Here is a 14739-nt window from a genome sequence, read left to right on the forward strand (position 1 = left end):
TTTTATATCAGTTCTTTCTGTCTGATAGTGACCCTTTATCAGTATTACTTACCTGTTTTCCTTATCTTCCTTTAATATTTATTTTTTAACTTTGTAAGATTTTTAAAAATTATTTTATTGATTTTTAGAGAGGAAGGGAGAGGGAGAGAAGTAGAAACATCCATGCAAGAGTGAAACATTAATCAGCTGCCCCGTGCATGCCTCATACCCAGGCATGTGGCCCAACCCAGAATCAAACCGGCAACCTTTTGGTGCATGGGACTGCGCCCAACCAACTGAGCCACACTGGCCAGGGCTGTTGTAAGATTTTAAAAACTTATAAAGGTTACTCACTCAAGAGGGTTATAAATTAATTTAGCTTTTCCTATTAATTACTAAAAGCATATTACCAAAAAGTATAGCTATATTTGCCAGAGGAACCATTAAAGTGTTTATGAACCACTGATAACTGATTTACTAAATTTTAACCAGATTAATATTTTGAGTCTTCTTTTGAGTAACCTGTTCAAGTCCCCTATCCAAATAACCATAACATCACAACTCTAGTATTGAGAATGTCAGTGTTTAAAGTAAAAACCTTTGTCACAGGAAGTTTTCATACCGTAAACTAGCAAAAGGAAAAAGGAACCTTTATAAAATTTCTTTATGTGGTAGTACTTGTCTAATTGTTTTATGAGAAATATAGCCTTATTTGTCATCTAAGTGAGAAGCTATTAAGGAAGCTTTTTGACTACTTGGTTTTGGATTTTGCTTTTATTTTTTAGTATTGTTGGTGTACTCACTAACTTTGAGGAAAGGAACCTTTCAGCATAGTTACATCTTAGTCAGTGATTTAAGCAACTTCTAAGTGTAGAGGCCATTTGAATACCTGAATACTAGCTTTACATAGAAAATGTATGCCTGAAAATTTGAGTTAAGTTGAAATGTGTAATAGCTTTCATGTAGAAGAAAATTTTGCTCATTATTTATAAAAGAAACCTGGACACTGATCTTTGTGTTTAAGAAAAATTTTTACTGATTTGTGGTTCCTTGAGGAACTAACCTTGTGTGTTGCATAAACTGGTATTTCAAGTTTGTTCTCATACTCTTCAGGTTTCTTCAAAATGATGTATTGCTCAGAATAAACTCAGTCATATATACTACTGATGAAAATATAATTTGATGTACCCTTTCTGGGGTACAATTTAGTGATTATATCTCAGAAACTTATGACTATATATACCCTTTGACATCACCATTTTATTTCTAGTAATTTAGCCCAAGAAATCAATCAGAGAGCTCTAAAACATATTCAAGGATATTTATCATGCTTTTTTTTTTTTTAAATATGTTTATATTGTCTGGCTGGTGTGGCTCAGTGGTTGGGCGTCGACCCATGCACCAAGAGGTCACTGGTTCGATTCTCGGTCAGGACACATGTCCAGGTTGTGGGTCCGATCCCCAGTAGAGGGCATGCAGGAGGCGGCCAATCAATGTTCTCTCTTATTGATGTTTCTATCTCTCTCTCCCTCTCACTTCCTCTCCCTCTAAAATCAATAAAGGGAAAAACAGTGTTTATATTGATTGTTTTTAGAGAGAGAGATAGAAACATTGATGTGAGAGAAGCATCAGTCGGCTGCCTCCTGCATGCCTCCTACCGAGGATGGAGCCTGCAACCGAGTCATGTGCCCTGACCAGGAACTGAAGTGGAACCTCTCAGTCTATAGGATGATGCTCAATCCACTGAGCCACAGGGGCCAGGCTATAGCACTATTTTTTATATAACACTAACAAATTAAACATCCTAAGTGCTCAATAGTAGGAAATTGGCTAGGTAAATTATGGTACATCCACAATGGAATGTTCATTCCACAAATATTTTAATTAAGCTCCTATTGTTTTTTAACCCTAGTCTGGGTACTGGGGTTATAATGTCTATCATTATACTCTCACAGAATCTAGGTAAAGAAAAAATAAACCAGTAGTGACAAGAAAGTCTGATAGGTGTTTGGTTAGAGTATTTCTATTAAAGCCATGCTGAGACTAATAACATCTCTTGTTAATCCAATTTAACATCATAGGAAATATGTATTGCAAGTAAAAAAAGATAGCTACAAAATGTTATTACCTTATTGTTACAGTGATGAAATTTTATTTTTTAAAGCTTTGTGTCTACATAGGAAAAAGGTAAACATTTTAAGAATTAGCAGAAAATTTATCAGGACAATGAGATTTCAGGTTCATTTTTTCTTTGTGCTTTTTGTTGTTGTTGTTGTTGTTTTGGTGGTACGTGTCCGCAGCAGAAATCAAACCCAGGGCTCTCTGGTCCGCAGGCCGACACTCAGCCACTGAGCCAAACTAGCCAGGGCTCTTTGTGCTTTTTGTATTCTATAGTTTTCCTGCATTAAGTATTTGTAATTAAAAAGAAAAACCCGTTTTAAAAGGAGATGGGGATTGCCCTGGCTGGTTTTGCTCAGCAGTTAGAGCGTCAGCCTGAGGACCAGAGAGTCATCGGTTCAGTTCTAGTCAAGGGCAGGTACCTCGGTTGCAGTTCAGTTCCTGGCCCTGGTCGGGTCATTCGGGAGGCAACCAATTGATGTTTTTCTCTCTCTCCCACTCTATCTGAAGATTAAATAAATAAATAAATAAATAAATAACAAAATAAGAGGAGATGGGGATAAATTTAGATTGCCATGGTATTTATAGAAGTATCAAAACATTATTTCATCTAGAATATAGATCCTTTGTGTAGACCCAGGGGACAACGTTATAAAATGATAATGATTTGTATATCAGTCTAAAGGGCAAAGAAAAATACGTATCTTAATTTTTGAAGAATTTGTTATACACATCATAATGCAGTGTTCTACCTATGATTTAGGACTATAATTGTAATAAGAATCTCTGAAATGAACACTTTTTGGGGTAAGATTATTTTGAAGTATCTGATATTCTGTGTCTATAGTTAGAAGATACAAAAGATATTCCCTGTCTATCTAAATGACCCTGTGTTATCTATATTCAAATATAATATAGTTAAGTGTTCTGTTAAATGTATGAAAGTATCCATAGCAAATAACCAGGCACAATTTTGGACATTTAAAAAAATGAGTTAAAACATGATGGTGCAAAAGGAGAAACATCTGTAACAAAAATAAATTAATAAAAATTGGAAGAAGAATTAAAAAAACATGATGGTGCAATATTTCTCTACTGATTACTTTTTAAAATTCTATTTAGGGAAGATGGCTTTATGCTTTATTGGCCTGTCTCGAAAAACCTTTATTACCTGAGGCTCATTCACTGATTCGGCAGCTTGCAAGGAGATGCTCTGAAGTGAGGCTCTTAGTGGTAAGTTGCAATATGGTGATACAGAATTCAGTGAAATAAGAAAACGTGGAATATTTTATTAGGACTAGATTTGGCCACATAATGGAAAAGCCCCACATAACAGTAGCTTAATTAAAAGAGAACTTTTTCTTAAAGTCTGAAGGTAGGCTGATCAAATTTAGGATGGCATTAACCCAGGCCTTTGAACTCTGCCACCTGTGGCTTCATCCTCAGCTCACCTCACCATCCAAGGTGGCCACTGGAACCTCAGCCATTGTGTTTCATTATAAGCAGTTGGAAAGAAGAGGCCACCATCCTCTTTAAGAGCCTTCCCAGGGGTTCCACAGTACATCTGGCTATGTGGCTCATTGGCCAGAATTTAGTCACATGGCCATAAGAAACTATGGGAAGTGTTTACTTTTAGCTAGTGGCAGTGCGCTTAGCTAAAAATGAGCTTTATGGTAGGGGAGATAAGAAGCTGGAGTGGTCACCTAGCAGTCCCTGGCCCAATGATTGATTTAAATTTCTCCCATTAGACTCTATTTTTTTTTTTTAATACATTTTAATTTCTGGAGTTCCCCTCATTGTTCTTCCTCTTTACAATTTCCTGGCATTTTTGAGTGTTTTCATTCTTCCAGATGAATGTAATATTTCTGGCAGAGTCCGCCCAATACCACTGTCATTTTTATTGAAAGAATTAAAGTGTTTTATGATGTTGAATCTTCCTACTCATGAACGAGGTATATAATGCATCCAACTGTATAATCACTTTCTTTTTTTTTTTTTTTATCCTCACTCGAGGACATTTTTCGATATTTTGTTCAGATAGAGTAGGAGGGAGGGAGGGAGGGAGGGAGGGAGGGAGAGAGAGAGAGAGAGAGAGAGAGAAACATCGACGTGAAAGGGACACATCGAGTGGCTGCCACCCGCATGAACCCAACCAGGGCCGGAGACAAACTGCAACCGAGGTACGTGCCCTTAGCGGGAATCGAACCCGGGTCTCTCTGGACCGCAGGCCAGTGCTCTAACTGCTGAGCAAAACCGGCCAGGGCTAGACTCTTTTTTTTTTAATCCTCACACGAGGACATTTTTCGATTTTTTTGTTCAGATAGAGTAGGAGGGAGAGAGAGAGAGAGAAAGAGAAACATCGACGTGACAGGGACACATCGACCCAACCAGGGCCAGGGACAAACTGCAACCGAGGTACGTGCCCTTAGCGGGAACCGAACCCAGGTCTCTCTGGACTGCAGGCCAACGCTCTAACCGCTGAGCCAGACTGGCCAGGGCTCCCATTAGTCTCTAACTCATGCATGTAGCATTACAATAAAAATTAATTTAAAGCCCAATTAAGCCCACTTCTGATTTTTTTTCCATCCTTTCTTTTCCCTCCACAAAATGCAAACTTGTTCTCTGTTGGCTGCTCAAAAATACTTTCATTGGACTACCATGATGTGGCCCAAAATAATCTAATGATCTGCACTCCAAGGCAAATGTACTTGATACTCACTAAATATTCCCCATGCTTTGTTCCTAGACTCTATTTCCTCTGCAGAAGAGCCTTTCACTCTCTTCCAATCTGTATCTAAATATTTTTTTCACAATCTGGCTCATATTCCACCATTTTCTATGACATTTTCCCTGATACTAACAATTAAAAAGAAGTTCGCCATCCTCTATTTTCCTAGTATACTTTGTATCTTTTTTATGGCACTTCATACATTTTTTCCTTTCATTAAAACTATTTTGTGGATATTTATTTCATCTTCTGTGTTGTTAGAGGTTATTATGTCTTATTCAGCTTTGTCGCCTATAGTGCTTGGCACATAGAAGAATTGAATACAGTAACATCATGTATTGTTTGAATTAATATATGACATGTCTGTTTATAACAATACTCAATAGGTTATTGTGACAATTGCTTGAAATGTATAAAAATAAATTTTATACTCTGTAAGACTACTCTCCATGTGACTTAGGTCTATCATTTTTAACAAATATTTAAAGTGAACTTTCTAAAATGTATAGTTCAGGAACTACTTACATCATAATTGAGAGCCCTGATCTGGAATATTTACGGGTATATCTTAATGCTAGAAGCCAGAATTTCACTCCTTCTCAATTGTAAGTTCTTTTTTTTTTTTTTTTTCACATCTTTATTGTTGGATGTAAAATGTATTACAGATGTTCCACATTTTCCCCCCATTGACCCCCTCCTCTCCACTCCCGCCCCCCTCCCACCTTTTCCCAAACTATTGTCCGTGTCCATTGGTTATGCATATAAGTTCTTTGGTTTATCTCTTCCCACCCCCCCAACCCCTTTCCCTTTGAGGTTTGTCAGACTAGCAATGAATTTGTGCTTCTTAATCCCTTCACCTTTTTCACCCATTCCCCCAACCCCCTTCCCAACTGGCAACCAACAAAATGTTCTCTGTATCTATGAGAATGTTTCTGTTCTACTTGTTCATTTTGTTTGTAGATTCCATTGTTGATAGATATGTATTCATTGCCATTTTGTTTGTTCATACATTTTATCTTTTTCTTCAAAAAGACCCTTCATCATTTCATATAATAACGGTTTGGTAGTGATGAACTCCTTTAACTTTTTCTTGTCTGGGAAAGTTTTTATATGTCCATCGATTCTAAATGACAGCTTTGCAGGATAGAGTAATTTTGGTTGTAGGTTCTTGGTTTTCATCACTCTGAATATTTCTTGCCACTCCCTTCTGGCCTGCAAAGTTTCTTTTGAGAAATCAGCTGACAGCCTAATGGGTACTCCCTTGTAGGTAACTAACTGCCTTTCTCTTGCTGCTTTTAAGATTCTCTCTTTGTCTTGAACCTTTTGCATTTTGATGATGATGTGTCTTGGTGTGGGCCTCTTGGGGTTCATATTGTTTGGGACTCTCTGTGCTTCCTGGACTTGTATGTCTGTTTCCTTCACCAAGTTAGGAAAGTTTTCTGCCATTATTGTTTCAAACAGGTTTTCGATTTCTTGTTCTCGCTCTTCTCCTTCCGGCACCCCCAAGATGCGAATGGTGGCACGCTTGAAGTTGTCCCAGAGGCTCCTTACACTATCCTCATTGTTTTGGATTCTTTTTTCTTTTTGCTGTTCTGATTGGGCGTTTTTTGCTTCCTTATATTCCAAATCGATGGTTTGCTCCCTGGATTTACGTACTCTATTATTGAAGCTATGTAAATTATTCTTTATTTCAGTTAAAGCCTCCTTCGTTTCTAACTGTGCATCGATCATTTCTGACTGGTCCTTTTTTATGCTCTTGAGGCCCTCACTGAGTTCATTGAGCATCCTTATAAGCAGTATTTTGAACTCAGCATCTGTTAGGTTGCTTATCTCCATTTCGCTTAGTTCTTTTCTTGGGGTTTTGTTCTGTTCTTTCATTTGGGACCTGTTTCTTTGTATCCTCATTTTGGCTGCCTCCCTGTGTTTGTTTCTGTGTATTACTTAATGAGAGGTATGGGGCTCGCTGAGACCTGATGCTGCTCGTTTGAAAGAATTTAGGAAAAACCTGAAGCAGGATCCAAGACAGGCCAATCCTATGGTTAAGCAAGTGGCAACAGCTTGGGTGGGCTTGAAAGTTGGGCGGGGCGGGGCAGGGCCTCAGGGAGTCAGGAGGGCGGGGCTACCAGTGTGAGTCAGGTTGCTGGAGTCCCAGATATGGCTTCTGTCTGCCGTTCCCGGGAAGGGCTCATCAAAGGAACAAAGGCCTCTTACAGCACGTTTGTCCCCGAGGAAGCCCCCTCTCCAGTGCCAAACAGCTCAGTTCTTCCCTGTATGTCTCTGGCGCCCCTCAAGCTGCCTCCCCTCCGAGCTTAGAGGGAGAGAGTCCGATAAGTCTGTGTGCGGGCCCTTTAGGGAGCTGCCTGGGGCTCCAGCCACCTCAGCTTCCCTGAGGCTCAGTTTCTGCTGGTTTTTCCAGCCAGAAGTTATGGGGACTTCTCTTCCTGGCACTGGAACCCTGTGCGGGGCACCTGGTGTGGGACGGGGGACCCCTCAGTCCTCAGGAAGGACCTTCCCAGCCGCAGGAGCCTCCTGATTTTTATCCGCCACACTTGGGTGTGGGACCAGCCCCTCGCGCCGCCGCCGCCCCCGCCCCTCCTACCAGTCTGGATGTAGCTGCTTTTTTTTTTTTAATTCCTTAGTTGTAGGACTTCCATTCAGCTTGATTTCAGGCGGTTTTGGATGATAGCTGTTCTGTAGTTTAGTTGTAACTTTGATGTGGTTGTGGGAGGACGCGATACGGCGTTTACCTACGCCGCCATCTTGACCGGAAGTGCTTTTTTCAATTGTAAGTTCTTTAAAATATTTTTATATACTTTTTTCATTACTGTCCAGTTGGGACATAGGTTTTGTTTGTTTGTTTGTTTTTTGCTGCTCTACTTGGAACTAGGAAAAAGGTCCTCCAGAGTTATTCTCCTTAGAACCCTCAGATCTTATTTCTTTTCCCTGTTAAGGATATTTCTTTTAAAGATGATCTTAGATGTTTCTTGAGGGATCATTAATTCTACAGTTTTCTCCTTTTTCTTTGAGGTTTCCTATTTCCATGTGATTCTTATTATCACCTAATAAAATGTTCATGTTTTGCATCTTAAAAGGAAATTTGTTTCAAAGATACTAGAGGGGAGCAGACTACATTTTGAGTTTTGCCACATGTGACTTCCTTCCTTCTTTTTCTTTTTTTTTAGGACAGCAAAGATGATGAGAGGGTTCCTGCTTTGAATTTATTAATCTGCTTGGTTAGCAGGTAAGTAGTCTTTGGCTTCTTACTTTGTAATAGTATTATTAATGGTGGTATTGTTCAGGTTTTACAATAGAGGAAATTGAGGTGTAAGGAAGCATAGTATAATATGTATCACAATTTTCTTAGTTTTTTTTCTGTAAATAATGCTGCAGTGAACATCCTTATACATACAGCTCCATTATTTCCTGAGGTTCAAGTCCTAGAAATAAGTCAAAGGGCATGTACAGGCATGCACTGCTTAACGATGGTGACACCTTCTGAGAAATGCATCATTATGCAATTTCATCATTGTGGGGACATCTTAGAGTGTAGTAGTACAAACCTAGATGATGTAGCCTACTACATACCTAGGCTGTATGCTACACCACTGCCATGTATGCAATGTCGTTGACTGAAACATCATTATTTTGGTGCATGACTATATTTTTTAAACTGAAATTTTTTGCCACTTTGCCTTCCAGAAAGTGCATGCCATTCTGCATTCCCACTGAAGTGTCAGTGACAGTGCCCATCTCCTAGTCAACACTGGGCATTTTCAGTTGATATAAATGTTTTCATTCTAATATTTTTAAGATGCAGTAAATTTATTTTTATTTGTATTTGTTTACCAGTGACAGTAGAACAGGTTTCATTTTATTGCAATTGTATTTTTTTAAATTACCTGTGTCCTTTGTTCATTTTCATTTGGGGCATATTTTTATTTTTTATGTGTTTGATTTCATTTCTTACAATGAATTTCCACCTGGAATTTACTTGAAAACTGTTTCATAGTCTAAATTCTTGTGTCTGTTTATTTACTTACACATTTATACACACTACACACGCACACACATTTATGTCTCTTACTGGACTAAATATTTGTGTTCCACTGGTCAGTGTTTTTATTCTAATGCCAATACCTTTTCTTTTCTTTAACTCATCTTTATTGTTGAATGTATTACAGATGTCCCCTCTCTTTTTCCCCACTGACCCCCTCCTCCCCAATCCTGCCCACCTCCTGCCTTTCTCACACTATGATCCGTGTCCATTAGTTATGCACATATGCATAGAAGTTCTTTGATTTATCTCATTCCACCCTCCCTCCCCCCTGCCAATACCTTTTTAAGGTTTATAATATATTTAAATACTGGGATGGTAAGTAATCCTGTGTACACTTTTCCCTCCCCAACACAGGACACTTTTTTAGAGTACACATATGTTCAACATCTAGTTTCTTGATCAACAGTTTTGCTGCTGGTGATAATTAACGCTTACTGGGCACTTGGTGACAAGCATTTTTCTTAGTGCTCCATAATAGGAACTCATTTAATTCTTAGAAGGTAGTTACTGTTATCAGTTTACAGATGAGGAAACAGTGGCAGAGAGAGGTTAAATAACTGTCCTACCATCACAAAACTAGTAAATGGCAGAGCAAGGATCCAAACCCAGGCAGCTTTGCTCCAGAGCTAAATTAAACTCTTAACTATGCTGATCACACAGTTAACACCTACCTCATCTGTCGGTTGTGAAGGTTAAAAGAAAGGGTGCAGCATTGTCTTAGGACTATATATGCTATATCTCTAATTCTTACACAATTTAGGTTTTTTTCGCCTTTTACACGGGTTCAGAATAATTAAGTAGTTGATGGCGCAGTAAACTAGTACTTGATGGAATCAGAGACTTAATCATATCATCTGCCAGCTAATCCACTGACATTTTATAATACTGTGCAGTTATGAGACACGACATATCCAGTCTTGGCCATGATTGTTACTTATCCCTCAAAAAGTTAGGTAAATGGAAAAAAGTTCTAGAGTAGGAAAGTTTCTGAGACATAGGCTTCACTCAGGATAATTTATAGATTATAGTAAGTTTGAAAAAAGATAACATGGGCCTTGACTCTGCAGTAGCAGCTTTAATATAAGTATCAGATATAAGTATCTTGTGTTTTTTATTGTTAGTTTTGTTTTGGTAGCTTTAAGGCAATAACTGATAAATATAGCAATAACTACTCAAATGAGTGGAATCCCATTTTACCCATGATAATTATTTTTTAAAGTTTATTGTGGAGATTGTCAAGCAAATATAAATGTAATAGAAAAAACTGATAAGCCCCCTCCTCACTGATCAATTCATCACCCAAGTTCAGCAATTATTAACTAATTATTAACTGTTCACCAAGATGTTTCATTTATTCCATCTTTTTTGTTAACATATTTTAAACAAATTTCGGACATGTCATTTCTTTTAGTATGTACCTGAGAAGAGCTTTTTAAAAACTTGATTGTAATACTACTACTACTACCTGGTAAATTCAGTAACTCTCACAGTATAATCTGATGTCTAATCCATGTTTCATATTCCCCAGTTGTCCCAAAAATGTCTTTTTAATTTTGAATTGTGTAAGATGCACTTGTTGCATTTGTTTGGTATCTCTTAAATCTCCCCACCAGCCTTCCTGGGGTTTTTTCCTTGTCATTTATTTGTTGAAGAAACTGGATTCTTTGATTTGTACAATTTCACATTTTGGTTTTGACAACTAAATCATCATGCAGTATTTAATGTGTTCATCTAGCCCCCATATTTTCTGTAAACTGGTAGGTAGGTCTAGGGAGGCTTGATTATATATAGTTTTTTGTCTGTCTGATAAGACTCTAAGGATGATGTCAGGAGGCACATAATGTCCAGTTATCCTACTTTTAGTGGTGATAAAGTTGATCACTGTGTTCAGGTAAAGTCCATGTCTCTTACCTGTTGGTTTTATCAGCTATTGATGATTGTTGAATATTTCATTAGGATTCTAAAATGCTGCTTTTTCTATTTATCTATAGCTAGAATTTTTTCTATAAAATATAACTTCCCTTTATCAATTTGGTTACCCTGAGATATAGTCCCTCCCCTGCCACCCCCCACACACACACCCCCAAAAAACAGGATGCTGGCTAGATTTTTTCCTCTTATTTACTAATATTTGGATTAATGAAGTTTTGGCCTAGCAGTCCCCAAAGATGACCAATACAGTTGTTTCTGTTTGGGGGATTATTGGTTTGAGTTTAGGTGTTTTAACATTCGATATATTTCAATCCATTGCAATCATTCTTTTTGATGCTCAAATTGCTCCATCTTTGACTAATGGGAGCCCGTCAGGTCAATTACTATACCTTTTGCCATATAATCCTAGTGGTCTTTTATGGTTTTCTTACTTCATAGTATGTCAAGATAATTCATATATATCTTGAACATTTCTGGATCTGGATCTGGATCTAGAAGTAGTCTTTTCTCCTGGGAGTGCTGGTTCTTCTTTTCAAGTAGAAGATGGTATTTAGAGTCTACAATTTGGACATTAGAAAACTAGTTGTTATTAGGTTGGTCAGTATTGAGTCCTTTTCAGTGAACAGAGCTAGGAACTAGGTATTATTTAGAAAGAGAAAAATAATAATCATGAGTTCAAATTGATATTTCAGTTCTAATTTAAGATTATGAGGGTTTTCTTTAATATTTCTTTTCTCCTATGCTAAGAATTCTAGTTTCTAACAATATTAATATAATTATTGCTTTATCCTGTAGTATGCACATAATAGTTTCAGGATACTACTACTGCCAATGTCACTGACAGTAAAAATATTGAAATCATTTTAGGAATGCTTTGTAGTTCTTTGTCCCTGGCATATCTTACTAGGAATATATATCAGTATACCATATTTAAGGTCACTTGAAAATATTCTACTCTGTGTGGTTATGCCACCAACTTGATATATGGGAAGATTCATTTTGTGGAGTTTGATTCATGATTTTCTTTTTATTTAATCTTGTTTAATACATAAAATATTTATATTTTTCCAAAATTAAAATAATTCAATGTACATTTGGAATATTTTAGAATCCATTTTTAGCCTCTCTAGCCTCTTCTCTCTGCTGTATTTATCCATTTTATTATTAATTTTTGGTTTATCCTTCCACTTGCTGTTTCTTTTTAAAATTATATATATATCTGCATTCCTACACATGCTTACATACTAAACGTACCATTCTGTACCATTTTTTCACTTAATAAATCCTGGAAGTCATGCTGTAGCAGTGTAGATACTTTCCTCATTTCTTTTTTTTTCTTTCTTGATTTTAGAAAGAGAGGAAGGGAGGAGAGAGAGATAGAAACATCAATGAGAGAGAACACTGAATGGCCGCCTCCTGCATGCACCCACTGGAGATCAGGACCACAACCTGGGCATGTGCCCTAACCGGGAATTGAACTGGCAACCTCTTGGTGCATGGGTTGATGCTCAACCACTGCGCCACACCGGCTGGGCTCCTCATTTCTTTCTTGTAAAAACTTCATGTCTTCCATGTGTAGATATACTGTAGTTTATTCACATAGTCCCTATTGTTAGACATTTGGGTTGTTTGTGGTCTTCTGGTATTATTTTAAGTAGTGCTGCAATTAATGTCTTTAAGCATACATTCAATTATTTCTTTACTAGGTATTTTGACCAACGTGATTTAGCTGATGAGCCATCATGATGTAGCTGATGTCTCAGGGATAGAAGATACTTGTGATGAAGGCAGCCTGTCCGAGGAAGTACAATGCCAATTCAAGTGCAGAGTGCATCACATTTTCAAAATTATGTAAGGGGTCTTCATCTTAACCTGTGCAACTGAAGTTGATATGCAATGTAGAGTGTATGGATTTGAACATCTGAAGTATCTTTGGGTAATCCCACCTAATTTCTGATGAACAGTTTTCTATTATTATGTACAAAACTGTATGATGAAATTTTACAAATGTCCTTGGTGCTGCTTCATTGTTTATTTAGATAGACACATAAAATTTTATTTAAAGTATATTTTGGTTACAGAAATTTTGTTTGAGCCCTGGCCAGTCTGGCTCAGCAGTTAAGAGTGTCAGCCTACGGACCAAAAGGTCACAGGTTTGATTCCCCGACAAGGGCATGTACCTGGGTTGCAGGTTTGATCTCTGTCCCTGGTTGGGTTCAGGCAGAAGGCAACCAATCAGTGTGTCTCTCTCACATTAGTGTTTCTCTCTCTCTCTCTTTCTCCCTTCCTCCCTTCCATTCTATCTAAAAATAAATAAATAATAAATAAATGGAAAAAAATATTCTCAGGTGAGGATTAACAACAACAAAAAAATTTGTTTGACACTTGAACAAAACACAATGGAGAGATGTTCTTAGAATTAAAAATCTAGTTTAAATGGCAGATATGTTCATAGCAATAAAATTAATTAAAAGGTTTTGCTTTAAGCTCAGTACTTTTATTTAAATGCTTTATTGCACAAAACTTTTGTTAACAAATTATCTTTAATAGTACCCTAATAGGTTCACTGCTTTATTATTTCTGTCAAATCATCTGTTCATATATATTTATCAGGTAGAAATGTTTTCTACTTTAAGTAACAGAAAATCCTAGTGGTAATGGTTCTTCAAATAGGGGTTTATTTTTCTCACAAAACAAGAAGTGTAGAGGAGCTGGCTACTAGCATTGGTTGTGACTCCATGATACCAAGGTCTCTGATTCTTTTGGCCTTTCCCTCATGGTAACAAGATGGCCACTGCAGTTCAAGGCTGTGTGTCTATTTTCAAAACTGGAAAAGGGGAGAAGGAGGCAGAGCCTTTCACATCAGATTCTTTCTCACACAAGCAAAACCTCCAGAAATCCACGGTAGGTTTGTGGTCATCTCTCTCTTTTTTTTTAACGTATCTTTATTGTTTGAATGTATTACAGATGTTCCTCCTTTTTCCCCTATTGACCCCCTCCTCCCTGCTCCTGCCCCACTCCTGCCTTTCCCCACACTGTTGTTTGTGTCCATTGGTTATGCACATATGCATGTAAGTTCTTTGGTTTATTTCTTCCCACCCCTCACCACCTTTCCCTTTGAATTTTGTGAGTCTAATAACCAGTTTGTATTTCTTAATTCCTTCACCTTTTTCACCCATTCCCCCAACTCCCCTCCAATGTTCTCTGTATCAATGAGAATGCTTCTGTTCTGCTTGTTCATTTTGTTTTTAGAGTCAGTTATCGATAGATATTTATTGCCATTTTATTTGTTCATATTTTTTATCTTTTTCTTCAAGAAGACCCTTCAACATTTCATATAATAATGGTTTGGTGGTGATGAACTCCTTTAGCTTTATCTTGTCTGGGTAACTTTATATGGCCATCAATTCTAAATAACAGCTTTGCAGGATAGAGTAATCTTGGTTGTAGGTTCTTGCTTTTCATCACTCTGAATATTTCTTGCTACTCCCTTCTGGCCTGCAAAATTTCTTTTGAGAAATCAGCTGACAGTCTTCTGGGAACTCCCTTGTAGGTAACTAACTGCTTTTCTCTTGCTACTTTTAAGATTCTCTCTTTGGCCCGGCCGGTGTTGCTCAGTGGTTGAGCGTTGACCCATGCACCTAGAGGTCGCCGGTTTGATTCCCAGTCAGGGCACATGCCCAGGATGTGGGCCGAATCCCCAGTGGGGGTCATGCAGGAGGCGGCCAGTCAATGTTCCCTCTCATCGATGTTTCTATCTCTCTCTCCCTCTCACTTCCTCTCTCTAAAATCAATAACAAAAAAATATTAAAAAAAAAAAATTCTTTGTCTTGAACCTTTTGCATTTTGATGATGATGTGTCTTGGTGTGGGCCTCTTGGGCTTCATCTTGTTTGGGACTCTCTGTGCTTCCTGGACTTGTATGT

General features: G+C 37.8%; 1 protein-coding gene across 6 annotated transcripts in view; it reads left to right on the plus strand.

Annotated features, from left to right (window-relative positions):
- Positions 1 to 13713, plus strand: part of GEMIN2 (gem nuclear organelle associated protein 2) — a 28273-nt gene extending 14560 nt beyond the window's left edge. The window contains exons 8-11 of one of the 6 annotated variants that reach the window (XR_004958983.1): positions 3220 to 3330; positions 8008 to 8066; positions 12521 to 12665; positions 13602 to 13713. Coding sequence is in view for 3 of the 6 variants with exons in the window: in XM_036257017.1 (XP_036112910.1) it covers positions 3220 to 3330; positions 8008 to 8066; positions 12521 to 12560 (210 nt within the window). In the remaining 3 variants the exon portion in view is untranslated. Of the gene's footprint in view, positions 1 to 3219; positions 3331 to 8007; positions 8067 to 12520; positions 12759 to 13601 lie in introns of those variants that run through there. The other 5 variants (XM_036257017.1, XM_036257004.1, XM_036257025.1 and 2 more) reach the window with 5 other exon arrangements.
- The last annotated feature ends 1026 nt before the right edge of the window (positions 13714 to 14739 follow it).

This window comes from Molossus molossus, unplaced genomic scaffold, assembly GCF_014108415.1.
Source record: "Molossus molossus isolate mMolMol1 unplaced genomic scaffold, mMolMol1.p scaffold_m16_p_1, whole genome shotgun sequence".
NCBI classification, from domain to species: domain Eukaryota; kingdom Metazoa; phylum Chordata; class Mammalia; order Chiroptera; family Molossidae; genus Molossus; species Molossus molossus.